The 17,174-nt window shown below is 39.5% G+C and overlaps 1 protein-coding gene across 1 annotated transcript in view; it reads right to left on the minus strand.

Annotated features, from left to right (window-relative positions):
* Positions 1-220: 220 nt before the first annotated feature.
* Positions 221-17,174, minus strand: part of ACADL (acyl-CoA dehydrogenase long chain) — a 17,098-nt gene continuing 144 nt past the window's right edge. Inside the window, exons 2-12 of the mRNA XM_026852409.1 lie at positions 17,123-17,168; positions 14,896-15,057; positions 12,426-12,563; positions 11,823-11,987; positions 10,773-10,839; positions 9,318-9,482; positions 8,545-8,646; positions 7,191-7,304; positions 4,911-5,038; positions 2,688-2,774; positions 221-897 (exon numbers count right to left, since the gene is read on the minus strand). Of these exons, the coding sequence (XP_026708210.1) occupies positions 804-897; positions 2,688-2,774; positions 4,911-5,038; positions 7,191-7,304; positions 8,545-8,646; positions 9,318-9,482; positions 10,773-10,839; positions 11,823-11,987; positions 12,426-12,563; positions 14,896-15,057; positions 17,123-17,168 (1,268 nt within the window). The 3' untranslated portion in view covers positions 221-803. The remainder of the gene's footprint in view (positions 898-2,687; positions 2,775-4,910; positions 5,039-7,190; positions 7,305-8,544; positions 8,647-9,317; positions 9,483-10,772; positions 10,840-11,822; positions 11,988-12,425; positions 12,564-14,895; positions 15,058-17,122; positions 17,169-17,174) is intronic.

The following is a 17,174-nucleotide window of genomic DNA, read 5'->3' on the forward strand; positions in this document are numbered from 1 at the left end:
GGAGATAAGCCCCAGAATGCTGACAGAATTAAAAAAAAGGCCCCCAAACCCCTTTTAGCATGTTTATCGGGGGTAATAACCTGGAAATACTTGAAAAATAATCACCAGCATCACGTTCCCTTCCCTCAGAACGCCCCCTCAAAGCCCTGAGGTGGACGGGGGTGCGGAGGAAGCGTCCGGTTCTCCCTCAGGCTTTGAAGTAATGCAGACAAGCATGAGATGGCATAAAAATGCTTTATTATATTTATTTCAATAAAGTAATTAAAATAAGGCATTCTGGTTTACACGTAAACATAGAGGTCAGTGGTACATCCCTCCCCACGGCTGCTGCACAGTAAGCAGGTGTACAGTAACAAGCAAAAGTTTCAAGTTCTTGCTTTGACACAGTGATACTTGTCAAAGGGAAATACAAATTCAAAGGTACATTAACTTTTGTTTATTTGTTAAGAATGTGGCTTCTCTGGAGAAGAGATTCAAATCTGGAACAGTGAGGGTTGGATTCAATATAATGGTACCAGGTCTGAAAGAAAGAGCTATGCATAATGTTACAAGCACAAAATTGCCTTTCACTAGCAGAACTTCTGGAACCCAGAGAATTACTCTGTGTTGTCAAAAGATATTTAAATTTCAAGTTCGTTAAATATTAGATATCCTGCATATGAGCACACTGTTGTTACTATATCATATACTTGAAAGTATATGATACACCGTATTTATTTTACTTACATTCTGATGTCTGATTTTATGTCATATATCAATATAAAAGGAATCTGGAAGACTCTCCAAAGTAGTAAGCATCTGCCCTATTTGTCACTGACAATGTTTCTAGCAATAAGCTCTTTCATGATTTCATTGGTACCACCATAGATTGGCTGAACACGGGCATCCACAAAAGCTCTGAGGGGCGAAAAAAAAAAACAAAACACAAGATTAAAAACAATTCTTCAGAATGGACAGGCAATCAAAAGAAAAAGATACTAAGTTTTATCTTTGAAGATCACTATTTTTGAAGTATGCTATTAAAGAGGTTCACATTTTCAAAGAGGTTCCAACCACCTGAAATATTACACCTTTCCAAGGTACCATGCCAAACTAGGAGTTTGGTTGGTATCTCTTCCCTGTTTTTCACATTGTAAAGTCTCCACTATCTCCCCTAATTAAACAATAAAATAAAAGCTCTATAAAACCAGACTCGTACCACTTTTCCCCCATCAATTCTTGTTCCCTCCTTTCCTCACATCACACAACTCCAGACACACAAGACCCCATGCACCCACCACACACATCGTGTATAACCACAAGACCCAAGTGCCTTGTTGTTGTGAAAAAACAACTCCTGCAGAGCCAAACTGATAGTTATCATGGTGATTTGCTCTAATGTCCTGGCCTGTCTGGTCCTGTCAAGAGGACTGCTAACGGTGCTGTCAGTTCTTTCTTTGAGGTTGGCCTCAAACGCCTTGGGACGAAAAGAAAGTGCTGACTGGTTTCACATTAGCTGGCTACAGCCTTCTACTGACACCAGCTCCAGCTCCATTTGGGCCAGCAGCCGAAAAGCTGCACGCAGCCAAACCATTTCCAGCCTCATGCTGGAACCGGCCCCAGTTCACACACAGCTGGTGACAGCACACAGGACAATGACAATGTGCTTTTCCATCTTAATTCTGCTTCATTATACAGAGACTAGCCCAGGAGCAATGCGGCATTCTCTGGAAACACACATGTTGCTGAACCACGGGGATAATAAAACCCTGTATGGACAACTACTGCATGCACAGATAAGCAGAGGTTCGAGGACACCCTGAACAGGGCTTGCTGGCCTTCCTACTTAGAAAGATAGGGAGCAGAACACTCACGAATTACACTCATTAAAAACACGCAGGAAGAAGTTATTTTAAAGCAACATTTCATCCTCTTCATGTATTTAGAATTTAAAAAAAAAATAATCTAAACCTTAAAAATTAGTTTAATTTATCTGCTTATGACAACTGCACAGCAGTTCTAGTTTTGGTATTTCTGCTATCAGATTCTTTTTATTTAAAAAAACCCCACAAAAACCCAAACCAAAACAAAAAAAACAGCACCAAAAACTCAGTGTGACAAATGGCATGTACACAACAGGAAACACATCTTCACAGGTAATACACGAGGAAATATACAACATAACTCCATAAATGTCCCTAAATTCATAAAGGAAGCAAAAAACAGGGATTGGCAAATTTGTCTTTCTACATATAGATCTCTAGCTTTTTCATTTAAAAGGTGTAAAAAATCTGAATGTAGCCAGTCATGTTCTTGATTAGGCAATTTGTTATTTTGGTATTACACAAGATGTTTTCTTTCCTTCCTAAGTATGCATTTAATTTCAGATAAAACATACAAACTAGCTCCCCTCATTTTTATTTTTACACTGCTTCTCTGGTTTTTCAATTTACATTTTGTTCTAGAAAGGCAATGTCTATTTTGTGAAAAGATATATATTGCTCAACAGCTTATGAATTATTTGGAGAATCAAAACAAAGGCTTCCTGCAGACATCTGTACAGTATATTCCCTTTCAATAAACATGATGAGAAAAGGAACAGTAAATCAGTACTAAGACAAAACAACTGACAAGCAAACGTAAAGGAAGTGCCTCATTTTACTTTGCTGATAATCCTTCATCACTTAAGTCTGATATGTCACACTTACTTTGCAATTGGATACTCCCACATATATCCCCATCCTCCGTGCAGTTGCACACACTGAGTAGCTATGCTGTTCTGGAGATCAGAACACCTTAAATGTCCAAGAAGAAATTTGTTTTTAGAAGAATGTTAGGTTGTGAAACATTACTAGATACACAGATGAGTTATCAAGACAAAAATATAACCAAACATTTTACTCTATAAAACTGATTTGAAATGCTGTCCATTAAAATACTTTATATTCTGATTGACTTTTTTATTCCTTCATGATGCGTAAGAAATAAATACTGTTCAGTCTAATGTATTAGAGATTTGTTTTCCCTACAGAAGAGCTTTTGGAGAAGCAAAGTTTTCAAAACAGACAAGCTTGTTTACCTTTCTCACAGGCCAAGAGATTTCTTTTTGTAAAATAGGTTGATATAGTCTCTTTTCTTACCAAATCCCTCAACTTTGTCAAAAATTAACAGCATTACAGTCTTCCCTCTCCACTCCCACTAGCAACACACCAGGATGCTCTTTGGGTATAATCATCATGTGGGGATAATTTATTTTCTTCAATAGTTTTCAATTCTAAAAAGCACTGTCATTCTCGAACAGGATTGTTTACTGTAAAATATGGATTTAACTGCAAATGAGATTTTAACTGCACTGGAAGTTCAAGCTAAAGGTAAGACATGAAAAACAACACCCAACTTCCTAAGCATGCAACTTTGAGAATGGCAACAGATGTAAAGAAAATGACAATTCAAGTCAAGTGCTTCTCATGAAGGAATAAGAGTCCTTTTCTCCAAACCATCTCCTCATCCAGTTAAATCCTTACAGTTTATTATACCAACTTTAAGTCTGCAGCCATGAGTTACTGCAACTGTCTCTCCTAAATATGTTTTCAAATAAATTTAGGTATATAATAGAACCTGTCACCACAAAATAAAACCTACAGAACTTTCATCAGATACTATAAAAGAGATGCACAAACTATGTTTTAAAATCCTTCAAAGCTCTAAGTCAAGTCATTGACTATACAAAGGTTTGAAGCAAAATTAACTGGACATAGTCTCCTGAAACATTGGAGAATAAAGCAATTCTACATTCAAGCATTTCCTAGACTATCTAAGATAGCTTTATGAAAGGGAGTCACAGGGACTCTATTAGGGAAAGGGGAAATGCACAACAAAGTGTGGCACTAAACAGTTGGGAGGGTGGGGGATTTTCAAATGCCTCGCTTTGGAAAATCAGTTGAGGAAATAAGTCTACATATCTGAGCTGCCACTAGTTGTTTCCTCCTCCTCAAAACTGAATGCCTCTGCTTATGTACCTGGTACTTCTAGGTAATCAGTGCCAGGAACAGCACTCAGACAAAATCCTTCCTTTCATTGTAAATACTCTCCCTGGATTCCCTTAGTATTCTCCGCTCACTTCCTCTATAATTCTTTTTAACAGAAACTGTAAACCTGCACATCTTCCATAAAATTATGTGTTCATGTCTGATGTGCTTTATTCTCCCATCTTTGCAAGCAAAATAAAACTATACAAATTTGTGTGCCACTATCCTAGATGCTTCTACTCATCCAGCTTTCTCTGATTAAACTTAAGCTAACAGATAACACCACCAACTACAGGGAGAGGGAGGAGGAGTTCTCGCCACTGAAGGAAAGCACTGTTTAGTCTCAGTTAGAGCAATAGCTATAGCCAACTATTTCTTCCCAAAAACCATATAGCTCCAAAAACTGTCTGGGCCAAACAGCTATCGCTAAGTAACATTAAGAAAAAAGTATTACATGAGCTTAAAATAAATGTGTGCTTCAAAACAAAACAAACCCCAAACCAGCACCCCCCCATTTAAAAAAAAAAAAAAACAAAAACCACAACAAAACAAAACTAAGAAAACACCCAGCAATTTGCTACAGTAAAAAGTAAATGTTTGTCTAAATACCAAGGAAGTACTCACCTTTACTTGAAGCTAAACCAAGTCCTGATCTTGTTATTAATGGAAACCTATTTAAAAAGCATGCTATTATTTTGAAATTGATCTGTTTAACCAAGACTAGTTTTCAATGTAACTAAGATTTTTGTTGACTACATGATTAAAAGCTATTAGAAGCTGACAATGTTACTATTAATCAGACAGTAATTTTATCTTTTCATTAGATCTGAACAGTTCAGTGTTTTCATTAGATTCCTGTCAAGATCATGCAAGTAATGATTCTAAATTACTTTAACCACATACCAATATTTTGCCATGGAAGCTGTGGAGGAGTCCAGACGTTTATCTGCATGCAGCTGCAAACAGTTGTCCAAAAAAGCTCGGCTCACACAAATCTGTGTTTTCATTTCTGCCAACTTGTGTTGTACCGTCTTATTTTGAAGTGGATAGAGGAGGCAGAAGAAAGAAACAGCAGTAGTAGTACAAGTTTTAAGTGATATTTGAAGTAGAAAATGAAGCATTTTCTAAAAGGATTTCTATTGGAAATCATAATTTCAAACAACTTTGGCTCTGTACACCAGAAGACAGTTTACTTTCCATACAATGATGTCTTTACCAATCTTATTTGAGAAGATTACTGCCCTGTACTTCTCAAGACCGACTCAAAACATGACCTTAAAAGAAAAACCCCAACAAATTCCTAGACAGCACAGAGCAGGAGGCACTGGGTGCTCTGTCACTCTCAGCTCCCTCTTGTGGGGAAATGTCCTTTCACTCTGTAAAGCCATTAATTTCCCCAGTTAATAGCATTTCATCATTAATTGAATGCTTTTTCTATGCATTCTGTTCTTCAGAGTTTAAGTCACATGCAGAAAGACACAAGCCAAAACAAAGGAAATTTTAGACTAACTATCAAAGGTTTTCAACACTGAGTTCTGTCACATTAGAAAGAGTTTCTAGATAGAAGAGATAAAAATCCATCGCTGAGGTTATGTAAAACCAGACCAGGTAAGCATTCGACCATCTTCTTGTAATTCTGGTAGGAAGGGGATAAAAACACCAGCTAGTAAAAGAAGTGGTTTACAATCTAACAGTTCTAAAATCATATGTAAACAAATCTTCTTGCTTCCCTTGACAATAAATGGACCAACCTACTATTATAAAGAAAAGATTTAATTTCAAACACTATACTGTGGCATGACTAAATGAATTAGGCAAGGCAGAGCTCTAATTAGACATTCTAGCTGTCAACAACACGAAGGCAACGGAAAAGGTAACCAAGAATGGCCTACTTTTGCAAAAATAATATATTAAGTTTATTGGCCACCTAGTGGTTGGCAGTGGGCTAACCTAAAAAAGGAGATTATTTCTGAGGTCTCTCTGCACAGTGAACTACTACAATTAGGAAGCATCCCTTAGCTACATTTAAAAAAAAGGAAAAATATACTTCTTTCTTGTTAAAGTTACACACTGCACACACTAAATTCCATCTGGAATGATGGATTTCTGAATGTTAACTTTAAAAAACAGATTAAGATCGTAATTTCCTGAAAGATACCAAGCATTCCAGCCTCTAAAGGGCCCAATTCTGCTGCTATTCACAACTAAAGATTTGATTTTGACAAAAGAAGTCTCAAGATTCAGAAACAGATGGGTTTTAAAAATTATTTCAGAAGTATATATTTTTAAAAAAACAGCCAACCAAACAGGTGGTCAACAACCTCTAACCCATAAGTCACCTCTATCCTAAAAACCAAACATGCAGGAGTTTGGTCTGCTTCAGCCCTAACAGCTGATGTGGTTTTCATGAAAACTAATATCGCAATACTGTGGAAAGCAACATCTTGTTTATGACTGCAACAAAAGAGTATAGGCATAAATGTCTCAAAACACAATTAACAACCACTGTCAGGAGTGAGGTATGCTCACAGAGAATGACATGACAGTTTTATATGCAGTCACTTTGCTAGCTGAGGAATCTCATTACAATACCCATAAAGCTGAACACAGAGAGACACCTCTGTAGGCATTCAGGCAGCAAGGTCACTGGCTGCGAGCTCCCACCAGCATCAGCCTCAAAGTTTGTTCTCCTGCAACACATTATGTGCAGAGGAACATAGGACCTGCACGTGCCAAGCACTTCTGCAGTCCATAGGATTCCAGGCAGATACAGAAATACATGGGGGTGTAAATAGACCACAGATTAGGACCTCTGACAGTAAAAAACGCAAGCCTAAGAGCAACAAGGTAATTTTTCTTCAGCAGCAGACAAAAAGCCAGTGTAGCTTTTGTCTGCATATTTCACTTCCCAAAGCATCACTGCTGGGAGTTATCTAACTGAACTGTAAAATACGTATTACATGTTAAGACCTTTGGGGTGTGGGGGTTTTTATTACTTTTGTTTTTCAAAAATGAACGATAGGCATGGAGGCACACAGCAGCCACAGTTCAACAGTGAAACCTGTGCAAATAGTCCTTCGAAAAGGACTATCAGCCCAAGGATTTTCATTCGCTCACTATTTCACACACACAGACGTAAAGTAAATGCACAGTGGAATCTGTATACAAGTCTCTCAAACTCACCTGCAAGTCTGCAATTGTCTTCCCGAAAGCTTTTCTTTGCTTCACATAATTCCTTGTTTCTTCAAACATGAATTCACAACTGGCAAGAGCTATATCAGCAATTAGCAGTCGTTCCTTTTGAAACATAAATCATGGAATCCAGTTGAATTAGTCCTACATTTCTCCATATCAGAATCACAATAGAGACACAGATGTTCAGTGTTGTTCATTAAGGAAGGGGGGGCCAGACACACTGCTGTACTGAAATTAATGAGTGCAACAAATGCATTGCTGCCTGAAGCCCATTTGTAAGTCTTTTCCGGGGTAATCTTCAAATCACAACAATGACTCAAAAAATAGCTACTGGGCTCTTACTGACTGAAAAATTCACATAAAAGTGTTTCAAATATTTGTTTTCACTGCTCAGTTTAAACAATAACCGTTTACATTTTTTTTTGTTTAAAAAAACCTTTAAGTTGTTATATTTAACCATTTCAATAGGTCACTTCTATTAAAAAAACAAAATCCATAAAAAAACTGGCTGTTTTTTCCTTCCTGTTGAAAAACAAACTAAGTACAGAACAATTACTTCTAGCACCATCGAAATAATCTGATGCATCACATTGAACCTGTTTATGAGGGCATCTATTTCTTTAAAGCACTAAAAGATCTTCTTTGATCATGTTTTGTATTTACTCACAGTATAAAATTAAATAAGCATGATCCCTACCAGATGAAGCAAATACAAAGTCCTATTACTGACAAAGCACAGTCACATTTTGAAAAAACACATTGCCTCTTTGTCCTCCCAAATTATTCCAAAACTGCATAAACTAAGTCATAAACTGTTATTTCCACTAGTGAGATATTTTGGCAACTAAACAATTTCTTTACATTGCTATAGGGACAAAAAAAGAGTTCCCTCTATCTTTAATATGCTTCTACTGCTAGAAGATGTAGAACAGCAGTGCTTACTTGTTTCGTTAAAGAGAATGCCAAACACATCAGACACCTCTGAGCTAAATTTAATTTACTAAGCAAAGTGTTTACATGCTAAAAGTATACAAGAAAACTGTGATATGTTCTTTTAAATACACTACCTTCAGGTTCTTCAGTCACTGGGTTGTTAAGAGACCTGACTTTGAGCTGGTGGAATATTAACATTTTTACCAGTGCTCAAAGAACTGCAATTTTAGCACTAGGAACTGTGTACTTCAGTTAAAAAGTAGCAGTATCAGTGTTGCCTACAGACACCCTGACTGAGCTAAAGGTGGCTCCCCACAATACATAATCTTCTAGACTAAGGCAGATTCTTGCAATGACAAAAATTGTCTGTGTTCTTCCTACAGACAGCAAACACTCACGTTCCTCCTACCTGAGGGAGCTCTGTCATCAGATAATAGAAGCCTTTGTTCTCTTTTCCAAGCAAGGCACTGGCTGGCAACCGCACATCTTCGAAGAACAGCTCTGCTGTGTCCTAAGAGGATTTTAAATGCAACAGTTTATAGCCCAACATTCTCATCTATTCATTCCACTTATTTTGCTCCATTTTTTTTTGCTATTGTACACTTTAACTTGAAATCATAGAATCGTTTAGCTTGGAAGGGTCCTCCAGAGTTTATCTAGTTTACCTAGTTTATCTCCTACTCAAAGCAGGTCCAGCAGAGCAAGCAGCTATGGGCCTTGCCCAGTTATTTCCAAAGCTCCAAAGATGAAGGCTCCATGACCTCTGGGCCCCTGTTCCAGTATCTGATCGCTTTTATGGTGAATTTCTTTTCTTAATACCTACTTGGAATTTTCCTTAATGTAACTTGTGTCCCTTGCCACTCTCACTGTGCTTCTCTAAGGGGAGCACGGCTCCACCATCTCTACAGCCAACCATTACATAGCTGAAGACACTGATAAAATCCTCTCCTTCCAGGATTCTTCAGAGTGGACAAATCTAGCTTCCTCAGCCTCTCCTTGCACAGCACATGCTTCAGACTTTCACAGGCAAACTCAGTGTACATACTTTGCATGTATATCATTCATCCTCTAAAGCCTAAGAACTAGAATAGCACCACAGTTCCATTTTATATTTATTTAACTAACACCAGGCATTTAGAATTCCTCAAGGTCTATTACACATTAGGGGTTGCATGAACTCACTTGAGCTTTCAGGCCAATTTTGTCCAGTTTGCGTCCTTTGATGAAACCTTTTGTTCCATTTTCCACCAGAAAAAGGCTTATACCATGAGCAGGAGATTGGGCCTCCCGGTTTGTAACTGCAACCACGATCACTACATCACTCATCCAACCATTAGTGATGAATACCTGTAAAAAATGCAACTTGGAATAAAGCAACGAGCTAGGTGGACAGAAGATAGAAGAGATCATCAAGCAACAGAAAGAAAAATTGCACTGACACTTTCACAGGTGAACTGAAAGGCAAGGTTTAAGTGTCCAGAAGAATTTTAAAGTTCAAGCTTTCTGAATCAAGTGTTTCAGAAGGTCTATTAAAGAGAAATTAGTTTGAGGATTGTGTGGGTGGGAAGTGTGAAGTTAAAGAATGCAAGGATCTGTTTCTTTTGCCTGACTCATGATAAAGAAGGAATATGGTATCAAATGCAGATATTAAAAGAACACAGAGATTCTATTTTCTAGAAGTTAAATTAGCAAGGTATAACATGCAAAACCTACTAGTGGCTTGTCACAACTGCTTACTATAATCCTGAAGAATGACTCATAAACCTGCTAAAGTGATCATTTTAACTCCAGCAAAAGAAATGAGCTATCTGTCCCACTAGACTTCCACTGTGCAGCATGAGCAAGTATCCTTTTGACCACCTGTATGTACATATTTGGTTGCACACATTCTTTCTCACCACTTGAAATTCTGCTAAGGCCAGAAGTCTCTATCAGTACCATGTTATCAGCAGGAGCAGAGAAGAAGGGGGGGGGAAGAAAGAAGATTAAGACACATCATAGCTTTAGAAAAGTCCTGCTAAACCCACACTTCCATCAGAACGCTATTTCTGCCTTCTTGCTTTTTATTATGGCAATGAACGAAGAGGTTAATGCTGTCAGCTTTGCAACAGCTTGACAACACACATACAGAACATGCAATGCAGTTGAGTTTTTTTCTTCTTACATGACCAGCAAGCTCCTGAATAAAGATTCCAGAGCTTCATTGTGGCAACACAAGTTGTTACTCAGGCCACAGAAGATTTCATAGTGGCAGTACATATATTTTGTTGTTCAACCTCAGTACTAAAAAACAGCCCTGCTGATGCTGAAAACTGCTAATACTATGCAGGACTTTTTTTTTTCCCCTTTTGTTTCCAATTTAAGGGGAAATAGGCCTTTTGATAGGGTTATTTAAAAGCTACAAAAAGAACCTACTTAAGCCCTTCCATAAATTGGACTGTAAATTGCCACCAATGGAAATATCTTAAGTCCTATAAAAAAAAAAGTAACTGGGAACAACCCCCTCCCCCCCATCATAACCCACAAAAAAACTAAAAGTGCAAGGACTGGGGGGAGATACAGTGGTGTACATCCTTCACTGTCTAAATACATTCAGTTCCCAAAGGCTACAAGCAGTATGTATGTCTGCTCACTTACCTTACTCCCATTAAGAATCCAGTCACTTCCATCCTTTTTTGCATATGTTCGTATTCCCTGCAAGTCACTAAAATGAAATTGAAAAGGTCCTTCAAGAAACCATTCCAGAAGCTGCAATTTGTATCTTGAATTCTACCCAACTAAATATTCTACCCAATAAAATCTACCAAAATAAGGTAGATTTTATACCGTACAGGTATAGGCTCAGTGAAAACACATACAAAGATCGTGAAACACAGTGAAACAGCTTAGAGTATAACAGAGAAACCACAAGCATGCTGTGGAAACAGATGATAAATCTACGCAATTATGCAGGAGCATGAGGTCCCATTTTAATGTATCTGCTTGTGGAGGGTGGTATAATACAAGCACTGACACCAATGGGTCAGCACCCCCTTACACGAGTATGCCTTAGATGACAAACACCAGACAAACCCACATCCTCTAAGCAGGCTCAACCCTGATGAGAAGGCTCTGTAAAAAGCCACTGGCAACATCTACTGTTTGTAGAAGCATGACACCAACAGGTTTTGGTCTTCACCTGTCCCTCTCAGTTTTGGAAAACTGGCCAGATCAGCTGTGTCTACTCCAAACATGTGCTGTCTGCCCTTCACTAATGATGGGCAAGGAGGCACATTCCTCTGCTTGAAAGGATTCAGAGGGAAGAAAGTAAGGTGTTCTGTTCCACAACAAAAGCTAATAGTAAAGTCAAGCCCTCTTTACTGAGGTGTGTAATTTTCTCATGTGTTTCATATTAAAAGCATGTTCATATGACAAGCAAGTTAGTGACTATAAACTTGGACTATAAAAGCAAAAACAAAGCATATTTGCCACAGTGGGACGATACTGAAATGGATTCTGAGTATCTTGAAATTACAAAGTTATAATAAAACAATCTATAAGCAACAGTTGGTCTTGAGGTACTACCTAATCTCAGATACTGTCTAGTCACTAAGATAACCATACAACCAGGAGGGTCAGGAATTTCTTCTCTGAGAACATTATGTGCTGTCTACTGATTTAAGATCATTATTTCAGTATTTAGCTTACCTGCCAGCCCCAGGTTCTGTCATGGCAATAGCTCCAATACACTTGCCAGCAGTCATTTTGGGGATAAAGTGTTTAATCTGTTCTTCAGAGCCATAGTTTGCAATGTAGGGCATGACTATATCTGAATGAAGGCTGAATCCTGGGCCACTACAGTTAACATACATCCTTGGGGAGAGGGGGGGAAAAAAAAGAAAAAAGTTCAAACAGAAGTACTACGAAGATTTAAACACTGAACAGTTACAGTAGACTCAGCAATGAAGAAAGCCCCACCACATGGAAGTTTCAGACATAACCTGAGCTTGTGGTACTTGTACTGTTATTTATAGAATATACTTTCACAGCCAAACAAGTGTGTAACTTAGACTAACCAAAATGCTTCCCCTAGCCACAGAGTCCTAACAGTGGAGCAAAATGACATTTGCTACTTAAACAGTCATCTGGAATACTTAAAACAGGAGGGACATGTCTAAACTATCGTTTCCATGAGAAAGAGAACACCATTTTGTGTAAGCAAACATAATCTACAATGAGGACATACTATGGAAACGCATACCTGCTCCTGGTCCTATCACTGAAATTCTTCCTGAAGTGTCTAGTACTTACTGCTCCTCCCAGACCACAGCTGAAGAGAGAATATCTGCTCCTATACCGCCATGTTTTTCAGCGATAGCAACGCCCAGCAAACCGTGCTGTCCAGCTTTTTCCCAGAGCTCCCGGCTCACCTGGCCATCCTTCTCCCATCTGCAAAATGAACACAAGAACAGAGTCATGCACTGAATCCCCCATGCTCTTCTGTTAATTCGTCACGGCTGCTGCTTCACACTAGAGCACCTGCAGCCAGGTTTCACTGCATAAGAAGAAACTTTCAGTCTCCCCAACACACAATGTGTAGGGTACACAGACCACGGTATTTCCCAACTAAGAAGCAGAGGCTTAATAATAGGTTTTCTATTTTTCAAATCCACAAATGCTACTGGCATTACAGGGGCACCAACTGTATAACAAGTTTAAACTCTTGCTTCCAACATCTAACCTGACATGTCTTTAAGCCTGGTTATGAAAGGCAGTACTGCCTATTGGTCTGAGTACCAGACCAGGATTTAGATTTCACCACAACCATCTGGATAATTAGAAGCAGGTCTCTATCCTCCTGACATTCCATTTTCCCCATGTACAAAAGGGTTATAACACATCAGTATCTTTTGTGAAAGATTTCAACTCTACCAATGAGAACTGTTTTATAAGAACCAAGAGTTAACACATTAGTAACTTTTTATATAAAAATTGGTCCCTATACACCTATTACAAGTCAGTACTGTACCTTGGTAAAGTACTGCTTTAAGGTGGTTTGAAGTTTGTAAATAGGTACTTGAGGCTGATCTGCCAACAGTTTGTAGACTTTAACACCACAGGAACCACTTATTCTTGGAAAAATAGTGCCTCTTCATGGAGTCTACCAACTTACTGTTAAGCTGGATGGTCACTAATGGCACAGGAAAGCTTTTAGTTTTTAATGTCTCTTTATTTAAAAAAAGAAAATAAATTATATGGTAGACAGATTATATCAGAGACACTCCTCTGACACACCCGTGTGCAGGAGAGCTATACCACAGCTCTTTATCCAGTTAATCAAGTATCTTATCCTACATACTTAAGCTCATTCCCAGAGCTTTCAGTCCTATACTAGAAATCTTAAATCTCTCTCATAACCACCTTTTCTTCCCCCCTCCCCACTCTCAGGCCCATTCCTGTCTCTACTTCACTCATCACCAAAGCTTCTCCTCCTCACAATAATCCACAACAGCATTCACAGATGCCACACTTGTCTCTTTACGTCAGCCCAGCTGATTAATATAAGATGCCTGAAGCCTCCTTGTTTACTTGAAAGGTGTGAGAACAGAAGGGTTCATAGGTTGCTAAAGTGATGCAAGAACACAAGTCCAACTTGTTCCAGTCTCTCTAGGAAATTGCTGTGTCAGCAAACTAGCAAACACGATTTTCAGTAACCTGGAGCAGGGCTACTACCTGCTCACAAACCTGCATTAGAAGTCATTCTAACAAAAGATGAGGGAAAGCATCTGTTCTTGTGGATCAAATAGGACTGTAGAGTGGAAAAACATACTACTCTGAGGTCATGGTTTGAGGATGAAAAAAAATAGTTGGCAACAACCCTGACGTAAGCTGTTTCCATTGCCTCCTGCTGTTCATTTCTGCCCCAGAGCCACAACACTCCACCCACTCAATCCTGCCATCTCAACTGTTTGTGGATACACACTGTGAACTGCATCAGGAAACACACCTAGCTGCATGATTTAAGAATAAGCCCTTCACTACCCCCTGATGTTTACACCGGAATGTTTTTTCAAGTAAAGTAAAAATTGCTTAAGAAACTCCTCTGGCTTAAAACTTTCTGTTCAAAACATTGTTCTCGGCCCATTTATTTTCTTTCCCTGACTATAACATGATCAGATATAGCTAAAATAAGGGTGAAAAACATCCTACAGCTCTAGCTCAATGGAAGTGACACTTCTACTCTATGCAGAAGATAAAACATATTTCCACAGAGCAAAAAGGATATTTTGGCCAAGTTTCTTGATAATATCTAAACCATCTTACCAGTCTATGCTTACTACATTTAAAAAATCTACTGCAATGTAACCTAGATGCAACATCAATGTTTTTTTTTGGATTACAGCAATACAATAGTGTGGGAACTGAATTGTCTTCTTAACTCTGCCCCCAAGACATTGGTGTCAGTTACTACCTACAGGCAGGGATACTTTCACTGCAACTCTGTAAACTGCATTTGTCTGCTCACAGGCCTGAGACAAGGATGCCAGATTGCCTACACTGGAGCTCAAAGAATGCAGTGAATTTTGATTATGTGTGGCTTTCTTCACATATGATTTTCACAGGCAGGTTTGTTTTAATTAAGTAAGTTTGAAATAGAAAGCTTGTAAATTAAAACAAATACCCTGTTTATCCTATCATATTAGGAGTAACACCCCAAAGAACATTCTGGGGGGAGAATACACATCATTTGGTAAATGAAAATGTTTAAGAGGTATCTTACTTTGCGTGAAAAGGCAGCACTTCTTCCTGAAAGAACTTCCTGGTACTCTCTCTGAAGATATCATGATCTGATGAGAAGATCCTCCGAGTGCCTATATCAGTCAAACTTTTAGCAGAAGATGGTTCTGGGCGCTTTGTGCTGTGCTGTTCAGTTTGCAGAGGACTGAAAAAAGATTAAGTAAAAATATCTGTTAGGACACAGGCATCCCCATTTACATAACCCTTTTAAAAGAAAGGAAACACCTATGTTTTTAAAACAGTTCACATTCCAACTCTAGCATGCTGGTAAGTTCAAAGGATACCCACAATAAATATAAAGACCTAACATACATTGTACTTCACTGGGCTAGGAAAAGTAAATCAAGACTGGTTTGTCTTTAAAACTTCAAATAAATTAAAACCAATAGTAATACATACATAGGTAAGAAGATAAAGTTTCTGTTCATAAGAGATGCCAAAAACCATCACTGCCTTCTCCTCCTGCCACACAATCTCCAAAATGCAATTCAGCTCAATTTAAACTGAGGAGGTAACTTTTTGAACAAGTAAACTTTTTTGTGGGTTTTGTTCGTTTTATACATGCCCTCAAAAGTCCCCAAACTGCAAATCCATGACACTGAAAATTCACACACTCAAAATAAAAGTGAGTACAACATGGATTTGCACACTCTGAGTGCCATATTATATTCTGCGTTACCACATATATATGCATAGTTCTAACCTTTAACGTGATACTTTCTAATCCTGGCTTTCAGTATTTTTATTGTACAGGAAGGCTAATCCTCCCCACATTCTGATAAAAACATATGTAAAAATAAAATGCTTCTTTAACAAAACCTGAAACAACGGTCAACCACACAAGTTAAAACCACACAAGGGAAGTATAACTACAAAATAACAGGGAAGTGTTTAAAGCTTTTGTAGGGGTTTAGAATGTCAAGGAAGATATACTACTTTAGGGCTTAAACAAAAATTCACTTCTTACATTTGTGCATTGGGTTCTTTGACTTTTATTTTATTGTCACAAAACATCAGAAATTATAAATACACAGCGGAGCTATATTAAATGGAAAAGGCATTTGCTATTCTGTTCCTAAACTACTTTGTTCACCTCCTCAGCTCCGTGGCACCCGTTTCCCAGCATAGCCTAATAATTGTGCGTAATCCCACAAAGTTTATCTGAGCCTACGCTTATTTACTCCATTAATGTGACAAAGATCTTTATGTACTGCCGTAAGTTACTCGTTATTACAAGTATATGAATAATAACATATTATTATATGAAGTTACTCATGCTCTTCCTGGTGCAAAGGATTAAAGGCCCCTGAAACACAGACTCTGTATTTACTCCTAGTGTTATTTCAAGAAATTGGGTACTGCAACTTGCTTCTTCAGTATTTTGCATCCTCAAACAGTAGCTTCCCATGCTAGGCACACAGTGACTGTCCCAAAAGCTTCACCTTTATTTTTAAACCCGTTTAAGATAATGCTGAGTTTTACTTAAGCCCACCCTTTTAACTGCAGCTCACAGACAAGACACACAGGGAAGGGCCGAGCTGCTCCTTCACACCAACCACAGCCCTAGGAGACACAGTTCGGAGGTCTGAGGAGGCATAAGCACTCTCTTGTGCTTCTGCCCCCCGAAAGCCCCCTTCCCCGAGCCCAAAAGCCCTGCTGCCACGGGCCCACGGGTGACGGGGGTGTCCAGGCAAGGACGTGTCTGGCCAAACACCTGCTGCCACCACGGGACTTGGCATCCCTCAAGCACGGACGGGAAGTGGAGCAAAGGTCGGCCCCGTCACAGGAACGCGCGAAGGCTCCCAAACCCACCCGGGCAGAGGGGCTCTGGGGCTCCCAGAGCCGCCGGGCACCTGCCGCTCCCCAGAGCCCAGCTGCCTCCTGCAATGGGGCAAAGCGCACACGTACGTGCCTGTGCCTATAACCTTCCCGCCACACATATCCAGAGCACACATCCACATCCCTCCAAATATATACATGGGTGTCTACACTCACCACATACATGTGTGCCTCTAGGTTACGGGGGTACATATAGCACATGTAACCTCTCCCACGCAGACGGACAGGTACATACACCCTCCCTTACGCGCCCAAGCGCAGGGGCGCACGCCCACCCTCACCGTGCGCCCCGGTACCCCCTGCCCTGCCCGGTGCGCACCCGCCTCCCCACCCCGGCGATGCCACCAACGCCGGCCCTGCGCCCCGCTGACCTGGCCTGGGCAGAGAAGGGCCGGGGGCCGGCGGCCCGCAGCAAGCCTCGCA

This window comes from Athene cunicularia, assembly GCF_003259725.1.
Source record: "Athene cunicularia isolate RWA chromosome 7 unlocalized genomic scaffold, athCun1 chr7_part1, whole genome shotgun sequence".
NCBI classification, from domain to species: Eukaryota; Metazoa; Chordata; class Aves; order Strigiformes; family Strigidae; genus Athene; species Athene cunicularia.